Source organism: Schizophyllum commune (assembly GCF_000143185.2).
Source record: "Schizophyllum commune H4-8 unplaced genomic scaffold SCHCOscaffold_3, whole genome shotgun sequence".
Taxonomy (NCBI): Eukaryota; Fungi; Basidiomycota; class Agaricomycetes; order Agaricales; family Schizophyllaceae; genus Schizophyllum; species Schizophyllum commune.
Window position 1 is genome coordinate 2487878 of NW_026089540.1, and position 19787 is coordinate 2507664.

General features: G+C 56.3%; 8 protein-coding genes across 8 annotated transcripts; 4 read left to right on the plus strand and 4 right to left on the minus strand.

Moving 5' to 3' along the window:
* The first annotated feature begins 40 nt into the window (after positions 1-40).
* On the plus strand, positions 41-1667 carry SCHCODRAFT_02616038 (NAD(P)-binding protein). Its single transcript, XM_003033917.2, has 8 exons — positions 41-304; positions 358-417; positions 467-548; positions 594-687; positions 752-1010; positions 1061-1169; positions 1231-1328; positions 1382-1667. The coding sequence occupies exons 1-8, from the start codon at positions 250-252 to the stop codon at positions 1492-1494; spliced, it is 870 nt and encodes a 289-aa protein (XP_003033963.1). The 5' UTR covers positions 41-249; the 3' UTR covers positions 1495-1667.
* A 1028-nt stretch (positions 1668-2695) lies between these two features.
* SCHCODRAFT_02616042 (uncharacterized protein) lies at positions 2696-4899 on the minus strand. Its single transcript, XM_003034506.2, has 2 exons — positions 4747-4899; positions 2696-4698 (listed from the first exon to the last, which is right to left on the minus strand). Exons 1-2 carry the CDS (start codon positions 4753-4755, stop codon positions 3016-3018), a joined length of 1692 nt encoding a protein of 563 aa, XP_003034552.2. The 5' UTR covers positions 4756-4899; the 3' UTR covers positions 2696-3015.
* Positions 4900-5715: 816 nt separating this feature from the next.
* SCHCODRAFT_02491242 (uncharacterized protein) lies at positions 5716-6494 on the minus strand (the record flags this gene model as incomplete). Its single annotated transcript, XM_003034507.1, has 4 exons — positions 5716-5966; positions 6019-6203; positions 6255-6353; positions 6409-6494. The coding sequence occupies 4 exons, from the start codon at positions 6492-6494 to the stop codon at positions 5716-5718; spliced, it is 621 nt and encodes a 206-aa protein (XP_003034553.1).
* Positions 6495-7725: 1231 nt separating this feature from the next.
* On the minus strand, positions 7726-10526 carry SCHCODRAFT_02491843 (uncharacterized protein; the record flags this gene model as incomplete). The annotated part of the gene is made up of 11 exons (XM_003034508.2): positions 7726-7785; positions 7840-8133; positions 8197-8460; positions 8520-9017; positions 9073-9320; positions 9372-9487; positions 9534-9642; positions 9694-9891; positions 9945-10159; positions 10209-10276; positions 10326-10526. The coding sequence occupies 11 exons, from the start codon at positions 10524-10526 to the stop codon at positions 7726-7728; spliced, it is 2271 nt and encodes a 756-aa protein (XP_003034554.1).
* An 82-nt stretch (positions 10527-10608) lies between these two features.
* On the plus strand, positions 10609-12618 carry SCHCODRAFT_01189168 (uncharacterized protein). Its single transcript, XM_003033918.2, has 6 exons — positions 10609-10766; positions 10819-10957; positions 11005-11196; positions 11318-11588; positions 11647-11791; positions 11865-12618. Exons 1-6 carry the CDS (start codon positions 10619-10621, stop codon positions 12431-12433), a joined length of 1464 nt encoding a protein of 487 aa, XP_003033964.1. The 5' UTR covers positions 10609-10618; the 3' UTR covers positions 12434-12618.
* A 16-nt stretch (positions 12619-12634) lies between these two features.
* On the minus strand, positions 12635-13343 carry SCHCODRAFT_02698211 (glutaredoxin; the record flags this gene model as incomplete). Its single annotated transcript, XM_003034509.1, has 4 exons — positions 12635-12714; positions 12773-12858; positions 12982-13097; positions 13278-13343. The coding sequence occupies 4 exons, from the start codon at positions 13341-13343 to the stop codon at positions 12635-12637; spliced, it is 348 nt and encodes a 115-aa protein (XP_003034555.1).
* Positions 13344-13986: 643 nt separating this feature from the next.
* Positions 13987-17305, plus strand: SCHCODRAFT_01200310 (uncharacterized protein; the record flags this gene model as incomplete). The annotated part of the gene is made up of 6 exons (XM_003033919.2): positions 13987-14016; positions 14064-14258; positions 14309-14366; positions 14414-14802; positions 14854-16878; positions 16937-17305. 6 exons carry the CDS (start codon positions 13987-13989, stop codon positions 17303-17305), a joined length of 3066 nt encoding a protein of 1021 aa, XP_003033965.2.
* Positions 17306-18035: 730 nt separating this feature from the next.
* On the plus strand, positions 18036-19137 carry SCHCODRAFT_01038257 (uncharacterized protein). The gene is made up of 3 exons (XM_003033920.1): positions 18036-18290; positions 18351-18760; positions 18822-19137. The coding sequence occupies exons 1-3, from the start codon at positions 18048-18050 to the stop codon at positions 18874-18876; spliced, it is 708 nt and encodes a 235-aa protein (XP_003033966.1). The 5' UTR covers positions 18036-18047; the 3' UTR covers positions 18877-19137.
* Positions 19138-19787: the final 650 nt, after the last annotated feature.

A 19787-nucleotide genomic window follows, 5' to 3' on the forward strand; every position in this document is an offset into this window, starting at 1 on the left:
CAGTACAGCAGTACAACCTTTCCTGTGCGGCAGGTTTGGACTTTGCTCTTCAATGCCCAATAGCTTCGTCGTCTACCCTGTTCCCACTGTGACTAACGTCTCCATCCGACGCTTATCCAACCCAGCCGACACGGCTCATAGACAGTCAGCGTCGTCATACGTCAGGAAAATGCCGCCGGAAGACATATAAGGCGCGCGGCTCGTACTGCCTCCCATAACCGTCCTTCAGCGCATAACTCATCTCGCCCAATGTCGTATATCTCTGAACTGTTCGGTGTTGAAGGCAGGGTCGTGGTCATCACTGGTGAGTAGCCTTTGAACGCTTCGGTTTTCCTCATGATTAATCATTCATTCCAGGTGGAGGCAGCGGCCTTGGCTACCATATGGCCGAAGCGTTCGTGAAGAGCGGCTCAAAAGGTATACCTTTACCCTTGCGCTATCCTCCACCATCTCACAATTGGAGTAGTCTACATCACAGGACGCCGCGAGCACGTCCTGAAGGAAAGCACGGAAAAGCTGAACAAACTCGGACCCGGCACGGCAGCATAGTAGGCAGTCCACCCGCCTTTCCTTCATTGACTGACAGATAACAGCTTCTCTGCCGACTTGACCTCTCCGGACGATATCAAAAAACTAGTCGCCCACATTGAGAGTCGCGAAGAAGTCGTGGATGTTCTCATCAACAACGTTAGTCCCGGCTCGGGGGAAGTGCAACTGCAGACATCCATCTAACTTTCTGTTCCTACCTCAGTCTGGCATCGCCTTCGCCGACCCCGCGGTCAGCCATATGGATACGATAGAGCGCCTGCAAGGAGTCTTCAGCAATAGCGATCCCGCTGCCTGGGACAAGGTCTACCGCACGAACGTCTGGGGCCCCTTCGCCGTGACCATCGCATTCCTCCACCTACTGGCCGCCGCTGCGAAGGCACGACCCAACGAGGGCCGTGGGTCGGTCATCATGATCTCGTCGACCAATTCGAACAGCTGGAACCCCTATATGACCACGCTTGGTACGCAGGGAGAATTCGTGCAACTGTTCCGTGCTCATCGACTCCGCCAGCGTACAACTCGTCGAAGACGGCGCTGAACCTGGTCACGAAGATCCTAGCCGCAAAGGTTTACCCGCACGGCATCCGCATCAACATTCTCTCTCCGGGGCCGTTCCCTACGTGAGTCGTGCCGCAGGGCTGCTCCTTTCGCGAACGTGCGTGATGATTCTCTGCCCATTAGCGACATGAACGACCCGAACTCGGAGGAGGGCATGACGAACCCGAGCAACTACCACCGCCTTCCAATGGGCCGTCCCGGCAACAAGGACGAGATTGCCGGTAAGACGACATCGTTGGTAGTCATACGAAACGATCTCTGACGCGATCCACAGGCGCGGCGCTGTACTTCGCGAGCAAGGCTTCCTCTTTCACGCACGGGGCCGACCTCCTTGTCGATGGCGGGCTCGCCCTCATCCAGAACGGCACCAACAAGATTCAGCCGTAAAAGGTGCTTGCATATGTTGATGATCTGCTTTTGGAATCTAGGGGGCGCTGTCATAGACCGAGGGCGTTCACTACAGGCGAGCCTGCTGCGCTCGGCAAAGGGCTGTGGATGCATGAACAATCAAGTAGACAAAACGAGGTTGGTACGAAATGGGAAGAAAAACTCAGTGACGCCAATGAATCAAGACTGAGCTCAGCCCTTTGAGGGCAGTGATAATTGCCGGCGGAAAGCAAGTCGAACGGTGACTGTCACGGTCACTACGCGTTACCGTAGGACGGAATTTGCCGATGCACGCTGACTTCGACCATGTTCCACCTTCCCTTTCGTCTGAAGCTATGAAACGTGCTTACACTCCAAGAACATCACTTCTCGCAAATCTCTTGACGCTCGTCACTGCATTCTCGCCAAGAGCGCTCAATATTGTTTGACGGCCCGAATGCGAATAAATCGCATCGGCGGCGCGCGAGGCGTGGCGCGGCCGTTGGAACCGGGCTGAAGTCAATGAACTTCGGTATGAACTCAATGGACCCTGTGCTGGACTGAATGGACTGGTTGAGCAAGCTTCGAGGGAGCTTGGGAAGCCGCTCAAAGCCGCCCGATGGTAAGCGTATCTCGATTCTGAGCAGCCCGATGCAGTTTAACTGACAACAGCTTCCTTCAATCATGCCAGGCAGGTCTCTCGGAAAGAGTCTGTACATTGAAGTCATGTCCTGACTCCCAGATTTCCCTCATAGGTGAGTCTCCAGTGTATGGGACGAAATAAGGTAAGAGAACAACTCCAGCAGCTCGTTCAGCAAGTGAATTAGCCTGAATTTACCAGGTCGTCATCCCGTCGCTGGTGCTTTAACGACATCAATTCCCATTGCACCCGAGAACAAGGATAAGCTTGACGATCCGGATGACTGTAGCACGCCGTGAGGCATGCATGGTGATGCCACTCGGTACGCCATGAGGACACCGAGCACTTACAGCAATTGTACCCGTCCCTTTGCACCCTCACGCAGGTCAACGACCGAGCTGCCTGTCCTCCGGCGCCGTCGGGCCATCATCTACGCATTCATCGTCGCGGGAGCATGTCCGCGGTGCACGATGCGGCACCGCGGTTATCCTTGCCTTTCGCGCTGGTGGCGGCGCCATTCCGGGCTCGTCGGCGGGTCGCTGCAATGAGTGAAGGACGCATCCAGTACAGATGGACTCTAGGACATTGCACACTGGCTTATGACCAGTCAAAAAATCATATACCATTTGTGCTGCATATTAGACAGCGAGGAGCGACAAGACAAGGAGGAAGCATAACAATGCGGTCAGACCAAGGATACCGCTACACACTGTACGCCGGTGTCATCCATGAAAGCATAGAGAAGTAAAGGGAAGTACAGGAAAGGAACACAGTCTGCCAGAGTCCGTATCAAAGCAACACGTGTGGCAGAAGAAAAGGTGTCCAGCAAAAAAGTACACGATTGTCCCTAGGTATACAGATGAGCAAATAGATTATCGACATTGAGTCCCCTCAAACATTGTTCATTGCGCCAAACGGAGCTGCACCGCCAACTCGCGCTCAGCTGCCGACGATATCGACGCATACGACACCACAGACGACCCGCTCGACGTCGCGCTCGCGCTCTCCTCCACGTCGTCCTCGTCTTCTTCCTCTTCCTCCTCCTCCTCGTAGCGGAACGTCGACACCGTGACCACCCTCCCGTCGGGGAGCGCCAGCCCGTTATCCACTATACATGCCAGCAGCGGATCGGTGACACGCGCGCGCGGGCGGTACTTGACCGCCCACCGTATGTCCGTATGGTAGACACGGGCCTCGATAAGCCCCTTCAGCTGCTGGCCCGTCGCGTTCATGCGGAACTCCTCGAGGTTGGGGAACAGCAGCGTGCGCGGCAGTTCCTCCGTCTCGGGCTCCTTGCCTTTCCCCTTGGCCGGCGACTCGGGCGGCCAACTAAAACCCATCTTCAGGAGCTCGTACACGGTCCTGCCGTTCTCCGGGTCCTTGACGATAGCCCGCTCGAAGTCTATATCCAGCACGCGCACGTTCGCGCTCTTCTGCAGCAGGAGGAGCATGCAGGAGCTGCGGGTGCACTGTAGCGCGGCGATACGGAACGTGTGGAGCCCTTTGAGGATGTACTCGGACGACGCCGGCATGCGCTCTGGCGGCAGGCCCGTGATCGGGTTGGGCGTCGTGGAGGAAGCCGAGTTATGTAGCCCGGATATCAAGCGCATGAGGGGCGCGAAATTCTGATCGGCGAGCTCGACGTGCATGACGCGTACGCGGGGGCAGGTCATCCGCTCGAGAATGAGGCAGGCGTACTCGGGATCGAGGTCGATCACGCAGAGCTCCTCGAGAGCCGGCATCAGGATCTTCTCGTTTGGCGGGCGCCACACGAGGTCCGGGTTCGTGCCGGCGGATTTGGGACCGCTGTAGTGGAGGGTGAGGCGGCGCAACGTCGGGGAGGCGGCCTTGAGGACCTTGCCCCAGAGATCGTACGGGATGCGGATGTTATTTGGGTGTAGGGCGAGCTCGAAAGAGGTAAGGGGATGCTGCAGATAGGGCGACGTGGCCCATGGTAGATTGACACCAATCATGGACACATGCTGTAGTCGAGGCAGGTTGTTGTCGAAGATGGGTACTGGTGGCCGGAACGTCGCGTCATAGAGGTTTTGCGCGGTCCCGTAATCTTCGAAGTGATATAGCTGTAGAGTTTCCAGCTGGGGTGCGGGCCCACATCTGGAGAGATAATGCCGAGCCGCGAGCTTGCACTCCTTGTCCCTGACCTTGAGATGAAAGGACCGCCAGCGCGCTGCGTGTGGACAGACAAGCTGGAAGATGCGCTTTATCTCCTCCCTGCACAGTGTGACGTTGGGTATGTGGTATTTCTCCTGCACCGTGTCGATGAGGATATCGAAAGTGATGTACCCTGATTGCTCGCAGCGTGCGATGTACTCCTGCGCGCGGTCGATGTGCGACGGCTCGCGGAAGAAGAGGAATGACCAGAGGGAGGGTGTGGCGAGCGCAATGCTTCTCCAGTGCGAGCAGACGGCGGATACGGTGAGCTGAAAATTGGAGGCTGGTGCAGGATAGTATTCTGTGTTCGGGCGGAGTAGAAAAGGCGAGTGATGGTAGGGGAAGTCGTAGTTTGCGCCGAGAACAAAGATGCGGGTGAGGAGCTCGACTGGGAGGGAGTGGATGCTTGCTTTCTGCGGGCGATGAGGCGGGATCGGCGGCAGGCGGTGATGGGGGCGCACCTTGACCATGACGGGCGTAGGCAAGGATGGAAGATTCCGCTCGGCCCTCCAATCGCCCAGCCCTCTATTCTACACGTGATGCGTGACGGCGGCGGCGACCTGCCCTGGGTGCGGGTGACCAAGCCTTCCACGAACGTCGGACGCGAATAGGTCGCCTGCGAAGCTAGCCCTTTACGGAAGAACCTTACGGGAAGCCCTGTCGTTCACTTGCTCACTTCTTCCAGTTCTTCCCAAGCTGCAGAAGTCAGCCCATTCAGCTTGAAGGGGACATACGGACACGGGTGGCAGGACTCGACAGGCGCATGCGTCCCCGCTTTCGCATGTCAGACGCGCCTTCTCAGCGAAGCAGGCCACGCAGCGATTCGAACCAGCCCCTTCACGGGTTCATTGCCTCTCACGGATCTTGCGTATGCGGCACGATATCTGCGCGAGTGCATACACTGTCAAAGAGGAATCAGACGCGGTGGCAATGAAGGGACGCACCGCTCAAAGTCCAGCCGAAATGAAGACTTTCCGGGCAGCGTAGGTTCGGAAGACTTCCGGGGTTCCGTTGAACATTGTAGAAAGAGGGCTGCGGTCAAAAGGCTATCCGTTCTATTCCTTGACCATCATCATTCATCGAGTCAAGCGGGAACGCTCCAGTGACCATTCAGGTAGTTGCAGCCCAGTTCAGTCGTGTGAGCGAGAATCAAGCAATTCAGCCAGTCTCTTGCGTGAGAGTTTGCGCGAAGATGCAGAGATACGCAGCGCAGTTGTTGGAAGTACGGAGAGACCAGTGGAAATGACAAACAAACGGTTTCTGCTTCTTCGGCAACACCCGGTCACACCATGTCACCGCCTGTTCAACTTGGCGAGCTCGATGTTTCCGGGAGGATGAAGGCGTGGGCTTCGAGGTGCCCTCATCCTCGGGGTTCAGAGCTCACAGGAACCATCAGGCTAAGCAAAGGACACCACAAGTACCGATATTATTCATGAGCGGGGCCCGCTGTAGGATAAATACAATAATTTATATCCCAACACTTGGCCCATTCGCGAACATGAGGAGTTCGGACGCCCACCCTCTAGCAGAAGGTGACCTCGAGGTTGACCTGAGTGAACAGTCAGCAAGGTGATCGTGAAGGAGTCGATAGCTGTGATACGCACATCGTTAGCCTCGCACTGGACCTGGGCACCGTAGTCGTCAGTGACGTGGAAGGCCTCGGGGCAGTCAGCAGAAGCGCCTGGGAGAGATGTCAGTGGACAGAACGTATTTGAGTTTGAGAGTCTACGCACAAGTCTTGCCCTGACCGTCGCAGCCGTTCGAGTACGAGAAGCCAGTCTTGACGGAGTAAGTGTGGGGCGGGATGAGCGAGACGTCGACGCTCGAGCCGGCACCCGGGGAAGTGGGGTTCTGGAGGGTGAGCTCGAGGAGCGTGCAGCCATCCGCGCTGCCACCGCAGCTACCGGTCTGAAGGTAGCTGAAGGGAGTGTGAGTTGGAGTGGAAAGGATGAACGGGGAAGGTACTCACGCGATGGCCGCGGAGAGCGGGCCGTTGTGCGTGTAGGAGCCGTCACCGGAGTGCAGCGTCTGGAAGTTCTGCTCAAGCTGGGGGGTACCCGAACCGCAGCTGGAAAAACCGTGTTAAAAGTTCCAACTCCCAAGATAGCAGTAGGGAGACGCACTTGTTGTGGAAGGTCACAGTGTGCGACTCGGCAGCGACGAGCGCAGCACCAGCGAAGAGGACAATAGCCTTGACAACAGAGAACATGGCGGATGATTAGAGCGAGAAGCAAGAGACGGCTGTAGGGTGCGGAAGAGAAGTGAAAAGACGAGACGAACTGAGGGTCCTACCTCCCCAACCACCCATCTTATATACCCCTTCGACGCCCGCGCACTGCACCGGTGTGCCCTCGCGTTACGACTCATTCTACAAGTGGCCAACAGGTCAGCGACAATGGCCACCCAGCCCGTCCTGATCAGCGGCAGTGACCGCCCGCCGCGTCCGCCTCCGCTCGCGCATGCTGGTTAGCATCACGACGCCGAGTACGCGGCGTGGGGCGAGGAATATAGCAGCGAGCATAGAGTAGGCGGTCTCCGCTGCGGGACGGCAGCGAGCGAAACAGCAAGAGCGCAGCGCGAAACGAACATCCAACCTGCGGCCGCGACGGCCAGCATTTTGCTGAGGAGCCCCCGCCGTCGTACCTCGGCAGTCTGCCTCCGAAGGGTTGTTCTGGCCGTCGGAGATGCTCCCTCGCTATGAGTTGGCGTTGTCGAGGTGCTGGGGTAGTTGAGACTTGTCCGTAAGCGCGGGGTGTTTGACGATCCTTCGATTGTGCGCAAGGCTCAGTCTCCGGTCGATCTGTGGTATAGCACAGCATCAGAGAGAGCGAGCGCCGAGGTCAGAGGCTTCAAGCTTCAAGGATTGGTCCTTGCATAGTCAAGTACTATAGTAAGCCTGCTACGCGCCTGTCGGAACAGTCAAAGGTGGAAGATGATCTGCGGAAGGCAGTGTTCCCGTAATCATCAACCGTGACATGTATGGCCGTCACACTTTCGCGCACTGACTACACACTGAAAGGGAAAATGTCAGACAGCGGAACGAGCCGCACGCAGAGTGTACTGTCCCAAAGGACGCTCCGCGCGGGTCATAGTCGCTTCTAGATCGATATTTCGAATATTCATACTTATGGCCAAGGCGTGAGTTTACCCATGAAGGGCGCACCGAGGCCATCCGAAGCATTCGAATGAGAGCAGGAAAAACAGCAACGGTTTGAGCACACAAACTTACGTCGGACGATACGGGCATTGAGCCCGAGCAGGCGGCCGTCTTTGCGTTCGCAGACGACAATTTTTCTTTTTCTGAGCTCGCTATCTGTAAGGACGTCAGTGTGTTCTTGTTGCAGAATCCTGGTATTACGTACCTCGCTTCAGGACAGAGGCAAGCTCATTCGCGTCAGTACATTGTATGAACCACGGGTACACTCTTCGACCCGACCTTACTACCCTAACCTCGCCCGCAATCCTGCCGACACCAGCTCCTTTGGCAGCATATCCCTCACCTGTGACTTGATAGTCAGCACGCTATTCCAGCACAACCTTTCCCGTCCACTCACCTTCCCTGCCAAGTCAGCGCCGCCCACCTCCCATCCTCCTTCCGCCGCGTATAGAATCACACCCTCCACCAACCTCTCTACTAACGCGCCGACGCCAAAACGCTCCTCGGTATACCGCCGCCAGCGCAGCATGTTCTGCAAGAGCTTGACATGGCGAGCGATGTAGCGCCGGCGTGCAGGGATGGCCTCGGGGTCGAAGGGCCGGGAGTAGCCATGAGCCTTGTATTGGACGAGCAAGCCCTCGGCGGAGGCGACGGCGCGCTGGAAAACGGTGATGACGGCCTTTTGGAGGATCTAGGAGGGAGTGTCAGTTACGTGAGTATATCGAGCACGAATAGAGTGAAATGGTATGCATACCTGCAACTTGATGCTATCCGGCTCAATGCTCGCCTCAACCTCTTCCGCCAAGTCGATGACCCGGCGGACGTGCTTTTCCGAGTACGCATCGAATGCACCACCCTCAAGCACCTTCGCCAGGCGAGGAATGACGGCGGTGGTAATCATCGACGACACCAGGTCACCATCTGGACCCAGGTCGCGGGACTCCACCTCCCCCTCCCCTGGCCGCGCGTATTCGTACAGACCCTTGTACCACTTGAACGCATCAAGGCTGCGCGAGTTCTAAGAATGAGGATTGAGCACATGCACGGCATAATTGAGATGAGAACCAAAACACATACCTCAACAGGATCCCAGTCGGCCATCTCCAACCTCACCCAGAATTCCCAAGCGCTCACCACACCCAGCCCACCCCATGCACCAACATAGGTATCCGCATAGTGCTCCCGCCAGCTGCCCCACCGGCCCCTCCCGGGATCGCGGAACTCCTCCGCGCGCACGTCCGCCAGCACTTCCCTCCGGCTCTTCTTCAAGCTCGCCACGGCGTCGTCGTACGCATTCGCATCCTCCTCTGGCAACGATGAGTCCGTGGAGTATCCCTCCTCGTCGTTCTGGATGGAGGTGTCACGAATATGCCGCCGCTGCCGCCGGGTGAGGCGGGTGGTACGGCGCGACTGGCGATCAGATTTGGCGGAGGGCTCTTCGGTAGTTTGGGGGATAGGACCGAGGAAGGTGGCGAGATCGTCGATGTCTTCCTCTTGTCTGCGCTTGGCAATGATACCAGACCGCTCTTTGAGGAGGACAAGTTGATCCTCTTCGACGCGCTCGAGAGCTGGGTACTGAGGGAAAATGTCAGGGTTGGAACAAAAGGACGATCATAGTATGTCGACCTACCTTTTCATCCAAGAAGCCGGCCACGCTTTCCACCCACTCCCTGAACTCATCAAACCATGCCCGCTTCGCCTCTGCGCGCTCGACCATCTCGCGCATCTCCTTCTCCCTTTCTTCAATCTCGTCTCGCTCCCTCGCAACTGCGTTCAGCGCAGACGTGGTGGAAGCGTGAGACGCAGTCAACTGTGAAAGCTGCTGCGTTAGCCGAGCGAGTGCCGGCGCCAGCGTTGGTATAGGCGTAGATGGAGGTACTGCCAAACGTTCAAAGTCTGCTCAACGCCCGCAATGACATCGAAACGTACTTGGTGCAGGCTTATAGACCGCTTTGGCGGGCTTCCCAGGAACGTCGGTGGGCAACTGTCCGCCTCTTCGTATCTGCTCTTGCTCCCATTCCATGGCTTCTTCGTCTTCTTCCTCCCTGAAGCAAAGTTAGTAAACGCTCTTTCGTGGCACTAAGTACTTACGCATCAGCGATCAGCTCCTGAATATCCTCTCGTCGTTTCGCGGCTTCAGCCTTGCGGGACTTCTTGCCGAGTGCAATGCGGTCTTTCGCGCTCGTATACTCAGCAAACTCTGCCAATCAGTCAGTCCTGTATTCCAGCGCATTATCTGCCAATGACTTACCATCATCACCTTCACCCAAATCATCCTCCTCTCGCATAAGCCGGCTTGTTGGATGGGGGCCTTGGTACTCGGTTTCCCGCTGCACCAACGACAATGAGATGAAGTCCTCATCGGCAGGCTGTCCTGTCTTTCGCGAGCGCTCTCGCCGCTCTTTCGCAGCCTTAACCGTTGACTCAGTCGGAATCAGTGGTGCGGGCTCTGCACGTTCTCATCAGTGACCTATAAAACCAGCTTTCGAGTAGTCCACGCACCTACGGGCTCGTCCAGGGCATCCACGTCTATGACAGATACTGCCATATCGGTCGAGTCAACGTCCATCGCCATCTCAGGATCGACATCTGCGGCGAAGGTGGGACGCGCCGTAGGGGTGTTTGCCTTGAGTTCATTCAGGTAGTTCTGGTCGTACTTGGGAGCCGAGCTCTGAGGTGTTATTGATGCCTGGTCTAAGTTGGGTGGAAGAGCACTTCTGCGTACACGTCAGACCGCGTCGTATCCGGAAAGGGAACGGCACGAACTTGTTGCCGTGCGAGAGCTTCTGACTGAGCTTCGACTTTTTGACCTTGAACTCCGTCCCTTCACTCTCCTGTGAGTACCATGAATATCGTGCATGCGGCCTCATATGGAATACACACCTGTTCCTCCGCTCCAAAGCTCAGCGGCGTCTTCACCTTTGCTTTCTTTGCCTGTTTCTTCAGTTTCGTTGCGATCGCGCTGGGGGACTCGGCTCCTGCGCCATCCTCGTCACCAGCGGTCTTGACAGTGTCATCCGCCGCCACCTCACTCAACCGTGGCTTGAATGCGGGCTTGGGACCCTTCTTCTTGAACAACGACATGACGGAAAGAGGAAACAGAGGCGCGTATGTTCTCACGTGTGATCAGCGGGGGTTGTGCGATTGCCGACTTTCTGATCTTGTCCCGAACCGTCATGCCGCCCCGTCCGCGACCTAAGCCCCGCCCCAAGCCTGCACCTGCGGCCTCGTCGTCCACTAGCACACCGCAAGATGAGGACGAGTTCTTCATCAAGCACCGCTCGGACAAGATGTGGACGCAGCTGAACAAGTTGAGCGAGAAAGGTGCGGTGGCGCGCATAGGGAGCATGTACAGCACTAGTAACACGATATCTAGAGGAAAAGGAGAATCAATCTCGCGACAGCAGTGACGAGGAAGACGAGGAGGCCTCCCCTCGCAAGCGCAAGAAGCGTACAAAGGCTCCCGACGGCGACTACACACGCCCGAAGTGGGAGCGCGACAAGTCTGCGCTGAGGTATGTCTGCTGTGCGGCTCGCGCCAATATATGTTTACCCATCGCAGAATATTGTCAGAAGGTCTTAGCGATGATGATAGCAGCGACTCGGGTATCGAGATCGTTGGGGAAAGCGGTCCGAGCAATACGCAGGGCAAGCGCAAGCGGCAGGAGTCGAGGGCGCGTAGTCGATCCAAATCACTCACTCCCCCACCGATGCTATCGCGCGAACGCTTAGAGGCAGCGCGAAAAATCATCAGGTGAGTATGCACAAGCTTCCCTACTGTCCCTCCTATCCTCGTTTACAGATCACACTCACCATGCACACATCCGATCTCCCCTCTATGCCCCCTTACCGCATATACTCACCCTTCACGCTAGACAAACATTTGACGCTACGCGCCGCCCGACCTCGCCTTCGCAGGACGACGATGACGACGACTTTGACGCCGACCTCACCACCGACACCATCGTCCTCGACCCTGAGCTGGCAAAGGCCGCTAAAGCCGCCAAAGCTCGAGCTGCGTCACGCGCATCGTCAGCCACACCCTTTGATGGTTCGGACGATAAGGTCACCATCTCGGTGACCTGGCAACCACATCCGAAGGACCCGCAGGGCAGGTCAGAGGCGTTCAACTTCGAGGTCGAGAGGGTGAATGCTATTTCCGAACGGCGTTCTAGCTGCACGGTAATGCTAACGATACCCTCAGCACAAGTCTCTGCGCGAGGTGTTCGAAAGCGTCGCGGATGAGATGGGTATCCTCTCCAGCAAGCTCTACATGACACACCAAGGCGTCCGCATCTTTGGATCCGTGACAGCGAATTACCTGCAGGTGGGGAAGGCGGCGTCATTAGGTGAGTACATGACCTCCAGATTATCTATCCACTTTGTTCGTATATGCGCGTCGAGTGCTAACTCCGCCCTTAGTTGCCTGCGAGAAAGCTACCTACGAATACCTTCGTGAGCAAGAAGAGATTCAACGCCGCAGCTCCGTACACCCACCATCCGATAACGAGGGCGACGATTCAGACGACGACATTGTCGTCCTCCATGACGGCTCCGATGACGACGCTCCTGGTCCGCGTGCCTCCTCACCCACCTACACCTCTGGCTCTACGACTCGCCCATCCTCTAATTCTGCTCCTCACACCAAAGCTGCCACACCCGCCCCTCAAGCACCCGACAATGACGAGGGCGACGATAAGTTCAAGATCATCGTTCGTTCTTCGTCGTTCCCCGACGTCCCGCTAACGGTGCGCCCCACTACGACGTGCGGTGCCATCGTCCGCGCCTTCCTCAAGAAGGTGGGCGTGGCGGAGCAGTACCCGAACGCTGGTATCGCGCAGCCAGAGCCGCCAAAGAAGGGCAGAGGGAAGAATGCCGCTGCCGTCAAGGACCCGCATCTTGAGATAGACGGGGACAAGATGGCTCATACGGCGCCCATTGACGAGGCGGGGCTGGATGATGGGGATGTGGTGGATGTGCATGGGTTATAGGCGGTGAGCCTTGGCTACAGCTCTGCATCTGCCACTGGCTCTCGATGTCCTAACTTATTATTCGCTTTGTGCCCACTGCAGCTTCCGTCTGCTAAGGGCTTTTCATGTACGCCATTCCTTTTCTTCGTGCATTGATACCTTATTACAGCCTTGGTATACTACAACAATTGATTACTTCGGGCATCTTGAGGCACTTGTTGCTTACACCGCGAGCAGCTCTTTGAGCTTGCCAGCCCGGTGTGCGGCCTGGGTGTCGTCGTTGCCGCCAATGTGCTGCTTTTCTGTAGGGCAAGCACGATTAAGTAAAGACTCGCCATGGTGGAGGCACCGAATACTGACTAACGAAGATGTTGGGGACGGTCCGCTGCCCGGTCTTGTCCTCGAGCGCGTCCTGAATTGTGGAGCCGTCTTCCAGTTGGTCGAGCCTGAAAGTAAGATGAATTAGTACTTGTAGGTTGGAAAGGCGTTATGATCAAGGGCTGGGGACGGATAATCTTTGGGATCGTACAGGGAGGAGGTTCGCGATGAGAGCGAGAGAGTATACGCACTCGACGATCTCAATATCCTGATCCGCGTACTCCTTCTGTAGCAGGCTCTTCGCGCTGCGACAGTACGGGCAGTACGACTTCGAAAACACGGTGATCGTGTGCTCGTTCACGAGCGACTGGGCAAAGCGTCAGCGAATCAGCTTTGAGAATCAGGTTAAGCGCCCATGGGCGAGATGCCGAGAGATGTCAACGAGTATGCCTATGCGAGACCAGAGTAGATACAGCGAAGACTGGCAGGGTCCCGTGTACCACCGCGGTACCCGATGGGTATAGATATGACCTCGATGAGCACTCACATCAATGTACTCCTGCACGGACACGCCCTCGGGGACGCCCTTCGCTCTGGATGAGTTGGTGCCCATATCGCTTTTGTGTGTTCGTTGGTGGGAGGGGAGGAGGAGATGGAGGTTCCGGTTAAGAGCTTACGGTGCCCGAACGGCGATTGTTCAGCGGTGTAAGCTGGCATGTGACGTCAGAAAAGGTTATCCCACGTGAATCTGGCGTGATCACGGCAAGTTTGATTTTCGACGGACAAATATAACTCAGAAGGCCGTTACACGGCAGGGCCCGCTACCCAGCCCCAGTGAAAACAGATTATGACGGGGTCAAGCCTGGTATGTCAGGATGTGATGAGACGCCAGCGTGGCGCTGGCACATGTGATCAGATCGTACCGCTTCGGATGTTGGCGTTTTCTCGACCCTCATCTAGTCCGACTCGCTGCATCAATTAGTTTCTGAAAACATGATTTCTGCTGTGCTACGTTAGGGATCCGATGAGCACAGAAAATGCAAACCTCGAACACGCTGGATCGAGGCGTCGATTTGACGCAGCCACGCACATTTCCTGATCAAGATCCTCAGTTCCCTTGTACTTCTCCCTTGTACTTCTCGCGCACAACACAGCTCCTCGTGTCATGGCGAATGAGATATTGTGCTTCTGCTCTCGTCGATGTGGTGGTCCGGGTGGCGGGGGACGTCTGAAAGCGCCCAAGACGGTACAAAAGCATGCCCGGGAAGAACGGGACTATCAAAACCGTCAGTTATTGGCTTCGACAAGCGAGCCTAACAGGCGGCTAGTCCAGCTTACGACAGACACCGCGGCCTCCGATCGTGTCAATCCCTCGACTCTGGATTTGCTCGACGTAGGCTCAGCCGCCAACACGCGCAAGCGCCAGCCACAACGCGAGCCAACTCCACCTCATGCGCATCCTCAGGACAAGCGGGCGCGCCTGCAATCACATAGAGATCCCTCTGAAGATGAGATCAGCAACCCTCAGGTGAGTTTTAGGTATAGCATGATAGCACGGCATACTAATTTGACTTATAGCAGCCCCTTGACCTCGAAGAATATGAGGTGCCCCCGCCAGGTACTCCACGTCCCGAAGGTAATGCTGACATTACTTCACATGATGAGCTTGCTGATGCGCAACAGATGTCGATCCCTTGAACGAGGAGGACTACGAGCGTACGAATTCAGAGAGAGAAGACGCACGCGCGTCTGCTGTGCCCGAAGGACTTCAGGATGTGGAGACTCAGGCGCCTCGGTTCAACCCCGTCCTGCACGATATCCAAGTATCTCTCCGCTTCATTGAGCTGCTCAAGGAAGCGGCACTGGACAGTACCATTGAGCCGCTGCCTGCGGACGTCATCAACCAGATCCGGAACCCGCCACTCGCTGTTGCAGAGGTCGATGATCCAGACACCCGCTATTCGCTGGAACTATTCTTCGCCCTGACCAACGCGTCCAAGGACGAGTACAACAACTCCCGAGCAGCCTACCTTCGACGTCACCCTGAGGGGAGTGTCCTTTCCTTTTATGCGGTGAGCCACTTCGACTGTGCGGTCACTGGTCTCCATTCTGATTCGTGATAGGTCAAAAAACTCGTGCGCGAACTGAGCGGTATCGTGGAGGTCAAGCGCGACATGTGCGACAATTCCTGCATTGGGTACACCGGTGCCTATCGCGAATTGGATGCATGCCCCTACTGTGGCGAGTCCCGGTACGAACCGTGCCCTCAATCAGGTCCAGGATCTCGCACAAAGCATCCTCGAAAACAATTCACCACCCTTCTGCTCGGCCCCCAGATACAGGCGCAGCGTCGAGGGCCCGAGACGTCGCATCTCATGCGGTACCGGCAGCGTTGCACGGAAGCGGTCTTGGAAGAGCTAAACGCGAACGAGGGGGTGAGAACCTCACCCTACCGTGATTATATCGATGGCGCTGCCTATCTCGAGGCGGTAGATGACGGGCGCATCTCTCCTGATGATAGCGTCGTTGTCCTGTCTATGGATGGCGCTATGCTGTATCGCAACAAGACTTCCGACTGCTGGATCTATATCTGGCTCTTCATGAACTACGACGTCGATGTGCGCTACAAGAAGCGCTTCGTCGCCATTGGGGGCACCATACCAGGCCCGAACAAGATACGCAATGCCGATAGCTTCCTCTTTACCGGCCTGCACCATGTTGCGGCTATCCAGAAGGAGGGTCTGACGGTGTGGGATGCAGCTACTCAGCGCACTGTTACCGATCGTCCCTTCCTCCACCTCGTAACCGCGGATGGGCCTGCTATGGCCTATCTGGATGGGTTTGTTGGTCATCACGGGCGCATACACTGTCGCTTTTACTGCCCCATTGTCGGTCGGCACAAACTGGGCGGTCCTCACTACTATCCCGCGCGTCTCCGTCCACACAACTATCAGGTTACTGGATGTGACCACGATGATGTAGACCTTGTCGATCTGCTGGCTAGTCATGACTCGTCTCGGGCAGCAGCGCGGTACAGCGCGAATCTTGTCACCGTCGTCAACTCCCCGAATATGTCCCGCTACGAGAAGAATCGACTGGAGACCGGCATTGTCAAACCGTCGATCTTCAGTGGCCTGCCCCCGAAGCGTATCCTTGGCATTCCCGCGATGTTTGGAGGCGATGCTATGCACCTGCCCACCCTCAATATCCCCGACCTCTACATATCGCTCTGGCGTGCGACCATGGACTGCGATACTCGAACTGATGACAAAAGAACGTGGCCTTTCGCTGTGCTGAAGGATCCCGCACACTGGAAAGTCCATGGCAAGCATGTGGGCGATGCTATACCATTCACTCCAGGCTCCTTCGACCGTCCGTCTCGCAATCCTGCTGAGAAGATTTCCAGTGGCTATAAGGCTTGGGAGTTTCTCCTCTACTTCTACGGTCACTGCCCCTGCTTGCTCTTTGGATTGCTCCCAGAAGCGTACTATGTCCAGTTCTGCAAGCTTGCCCGTGCTGTGCGTATCCTCATCGAGGAGAACATCACGCCGGAGGAGCTTGCAGAATCGGACGAGCTAATGACGGCGGCTTCCAACGGATTCGAGGAGCTATATGTCCAGCGACGGGCTGACCGCCTTCACTTTGTGCGCGCGAGCGTGCATGCCCCCTCGCATATGCCTGGAGAGACGGAGCGCCTTGGGCCAGGCATGATATACTCGCAGTATACTATGGAACGGACTATCGGCAATCTCGGTGAGGAGATCAAGCAGCACTCGAATCCCTATGCGAACCTCAGTGAGCGCGCTGTCCGACGCTGTCAGATCAATGCCCTCAAGGCGCTTGTACCCGAAATCGAGCCCCCAACCGCTGCAGAGTTCCCAGCGAGCGCGAGAGTGCTAGGGGACGGGTATGCTCTCCTCCCGCGTCGAGACAAGATCACGCGGCCAACAACTTCTGCTGAAGGGCGTGCCCTCTATGCATATCTCGAGGCACACGGCGCTTTGGAGGATGAGCTGGCCAGTATCCAGACGACAGTACCAAAGGTTCGTCGATGGGCTCGTCTGCGACTTCCGAATGGACAGACTGCTCGCTCGCGCTGGAAGGAGGAAAAGATGGGCCTCAAAGTGCGGATGTCTCGCAACGTTAAGGTACATTTGAGCTCAGCTAGCATCCCCTCATGCGCACGCTCACTTACGTTACTTGCAGATCAACACGGCGTCCGGACAGCGCTTTGGGGAGGTGCACTACTACACCCTCATTTCCGTCAACAACATTACACACCCAGTTGCAGTTGTTTCGCTATACGGTCCGCCACACGAGGCGATTTATAGGCTCTCTTCCAAGATGTATGTCACCATGCAGCACCATCGGGATGTTGATGTGCATGTTGTCGACGCGCGGAGCATAGCTTCTGTGGTTCTTCTTGCCCCGGATCCGCGCTATCCCCTTTTCTTTAAAGATGACTCTGCCCTAAATCGCTACTACTTGGTAGAGAGACCAGGGTTGGGCATGTTGAGCAGGATAGGCTATAACTACGAGGCCCCCGATGACGGTTCCGACAATGAATTAGATTAATTTACATCTTGTTCTTTACCCCTGTAGCCGGGGCTGAGATCACCTTCCTTATGAGTCTCCTTGTCTACATATACCTATAAGTGACCTTCATGATCCTCCACAAGCAGAATATATGAATAATCAAAGGACAACATATCTTGATGCAGTCAACGCGCGCAGGCTTCAACCGTTGGAACTTATGTAAGCAGTTCCAACGGTTGAGCTCGGCAGATGCCGCAGCCCACATTGCTCATGCGGTCAGAGAAACAGGAAGACCACGATCAAGTGGCTCTAAGTTGTTTGGGTGTAGTAACGAGTCTCCTAGCACATTACTGGCAGGCAAGGTCCTAGTGAGGGGGAGTGATAACTTGGAAACAACGACTCGCCGTTATTTCTCCCGGTCACGTGATCATGTAGGTCCAACGGGGTCCAGTTGATCCTGTCGACTGACTGGAAGGTTCATTGAACGACTGCAGTTCCAATTCTCGGTAGCAGATGTTATGGGAGTTTTCCTTTCTATCAAGAGTATATGGTGTGCTCAGCCAGAGGGCGAAAAGGCAGTCTTACCCTCAAAATGGGCTTGCCAAACAGAGCCACACAATCCGCGTCGCGACTGCATCTGGGGCTCTGCCATAACGATAGGTCTTCTAACAACAACTGCAAGCAGGTTATGGACACAGAAGGCTTCGGGAACATAGGTCTCGACGAGTCCCTGCAGTCCAGCTCTTCGACGGGACTGTTGGGGTTGCAGTCAGGTAGTAATATGTCGAGAGCATCGCTGGCTGACATAGAACAAAGCCACTGGGGCGGTAGTACGTCTACTCCCTCTCCAGGTATAGAAGGGATGATCTTTGGTAGAATGCAGGCGCCCTCGCCTTCCCCAAGCTTCCGGACAGCCTCGCCAATGGCATACGACTTCCAAGGCCTCACGAATCCGACGGCAACGGGTCGCTTGCGAGAGCTGGAGCAGCAGAACACATTGTTGATGCAGCAAAACTATCGGCTACTAGGGGAGAACCAAGGAATAAAGTGAGATAGAGCTTGGGCGACGTGAGACCTGACTTACAAGCACAAATGCAGACAAGCGTATGACGCGCTACTCCGGCGTCTCCCACCCACGGGCCAGAGTCTCCCCAGCGCTCCTGAAAGTCAGCCTTACACTCCAACTCCATCCACGGTAGCAGAAGCAGCACTGGCCGCAGTCCGCAACCCTCCTCCCTTCGTCATGCTACTGCAAGAGAACTACCCGAAGGTACAATTCTGGCACGCCCAGCTATTTGGCCCGTATCTTAAGGCGAAGGAGGACGCACTGAAGTTGAACAACAAATCCGACCCAGACCTGCCATACCACTTCCTCGAGACAGAGGATGGACAGCCGGTCAACGAAGTGGACACGAAGATGCGAGCGAAGATGTGCGCGACCTTGTACACAATTTGGCATGGCTTGCTGGAAGTACCTGGACTTCTCCCGAAGACCTGGGGTAAGGCGAGTATCGCTGTCCATCAGTACGTTCTTGCCACCTTAGAACACGCGTACCCGGAGCTTCGGTTATGCGACGGTCATTACAAGGCACATAAGCTGGCGACCATGATCTATCCGGCATTCGCCAGGACGCACAAGGCGCAGCACGAGAGCCAGTTCTTCAAGACGGAGGACAGCGCGGAGACGACAAGTACCGACGTGAAGGAGGAGATCAACGCAGGATCTGTCGTTGGGCAGCAGCGCTCGAAGCGCAGCGCGGGCGAAGAGCTGGTGAAGGGGGAAGGTCAGGTCAAGAAGTTGAAGACACCAGTGCGTTGTACGGTCATTCGTCAGTCGTGAATTGACTAACACAGACAGATCGTGTCTGTGCTCAACCGACGGAAGAAGATCCAAGCGTCCTCGCCGCTCTCAACTGTGACGAGCGTCACATCCACTGCGGTGATCAACTCGCCGACCGTCTCTTCCCAGGCCACCATCCCATCAAGCACTCGGACGTCTCCCTCCGTCTCCTCGGACCCCTCGCTAGCGCCTACTACCTCTACTCCCCCACTCCCCACCTCTCTACCTGAGCTTCACGACGCACCTGATACCGATCAACCACCGGACTGGAATACAAGCAGTAGCAGCACGGACGGCCAGACGCTTGAGAGCGAAGAGGTGCGTTTTGCTGCCATGTTCATATCACCTAGCTGATGATTGCGAGGGAGACCCCACACATATCAGGCGGGAAGGCGAGTGACACGGCTCCCCAGAGTGTCGCCAGCAATGCACTTCAAGACATTGATGTTCCGCCGTCTGCTTTCCGCGAACACCCGGCCCCTTCCGTCAAGCTCCCTCCATTCGTCTATCCTACGCCCACCCCGTCTATCATCAGTCCTGCCTCTGCTGCTCTACCCGAAAGCGCGGTACCCATGCGGCCAGTGACCGCGCCCTCGACAGGATCCCCCTCGGAGCCACCCTCTATCCCCACGCCCACGGATGCAACTGCCGAGCCATCCCCGACATCAGCCCGTTTGTCCA

Bases quoted from the DNA above. Each gene is read 5' to 3' on its own strand.
- SCHCODRAFT_02616038 (XM_003033917.2), top strand. From the start codon at position 250: ATGTCGTATATCTCTGAACTGTTCGGTGTTGAAGGCAGGGTCGTGGTC. The intron at 549-593 runs GTAGGCAGTCCA...GACAGATAACAG, and splicing joins GGACCCGGCACGGCAGCATA to CTTCTCTGCCGACTTGACCT. The intron at 1,329-1,381 runs GTAAGACGACAT...CGCGATCCACAG, and splicing joins CAACAAGGACGAGATTGCCG to GCGCGGCGCTGTACTTCGCG.
- SCHCODRAFT_01189168 (XM_003033918.2), top strand. From the start codon at position 10,619: ATGCCGCCCCGTCCGCGACCTAAGCCCCGCCCCAAGCCTGCACCTGCG. The intron at 11,197-11,317 runs GTGAGTATGCAC...CCTTCACGCTAG, and splicing joins GCAGCGCGAAAAATCATCAG to ACAAACATTTGACGCTACGC. The intron at 11,589-11,646 runs GTGAATGCTATT...CGATACCCTCAG, and splicing joins TCAACTTCGAGGTCGAGAGG to CACAAGTCTCTGCGCGAGGT.
- SCHCODRAFT_01038257 (XM_003033920.1), top strand. From the start codon at position 18,048: ATGTCGAGAGCATCGCTGGCTGACATAGAACAAAGCCACTGGGGCGGT. The intron at 18,291-18,350 runs CTAGGGGAGAAC...GACCTGACTTAC, and splicing joins TGCAGCAAAACTATCGGCTA to AAGCACAAATGCAGACAAGC. The intron at 18,761-18,821 runs CTGGGGTAAGGC...GAACACGCGTAC, and splicing joins CCTGGACTTCTCCCGAAGAC to CCGGAGCTTCGGTTATGCGA.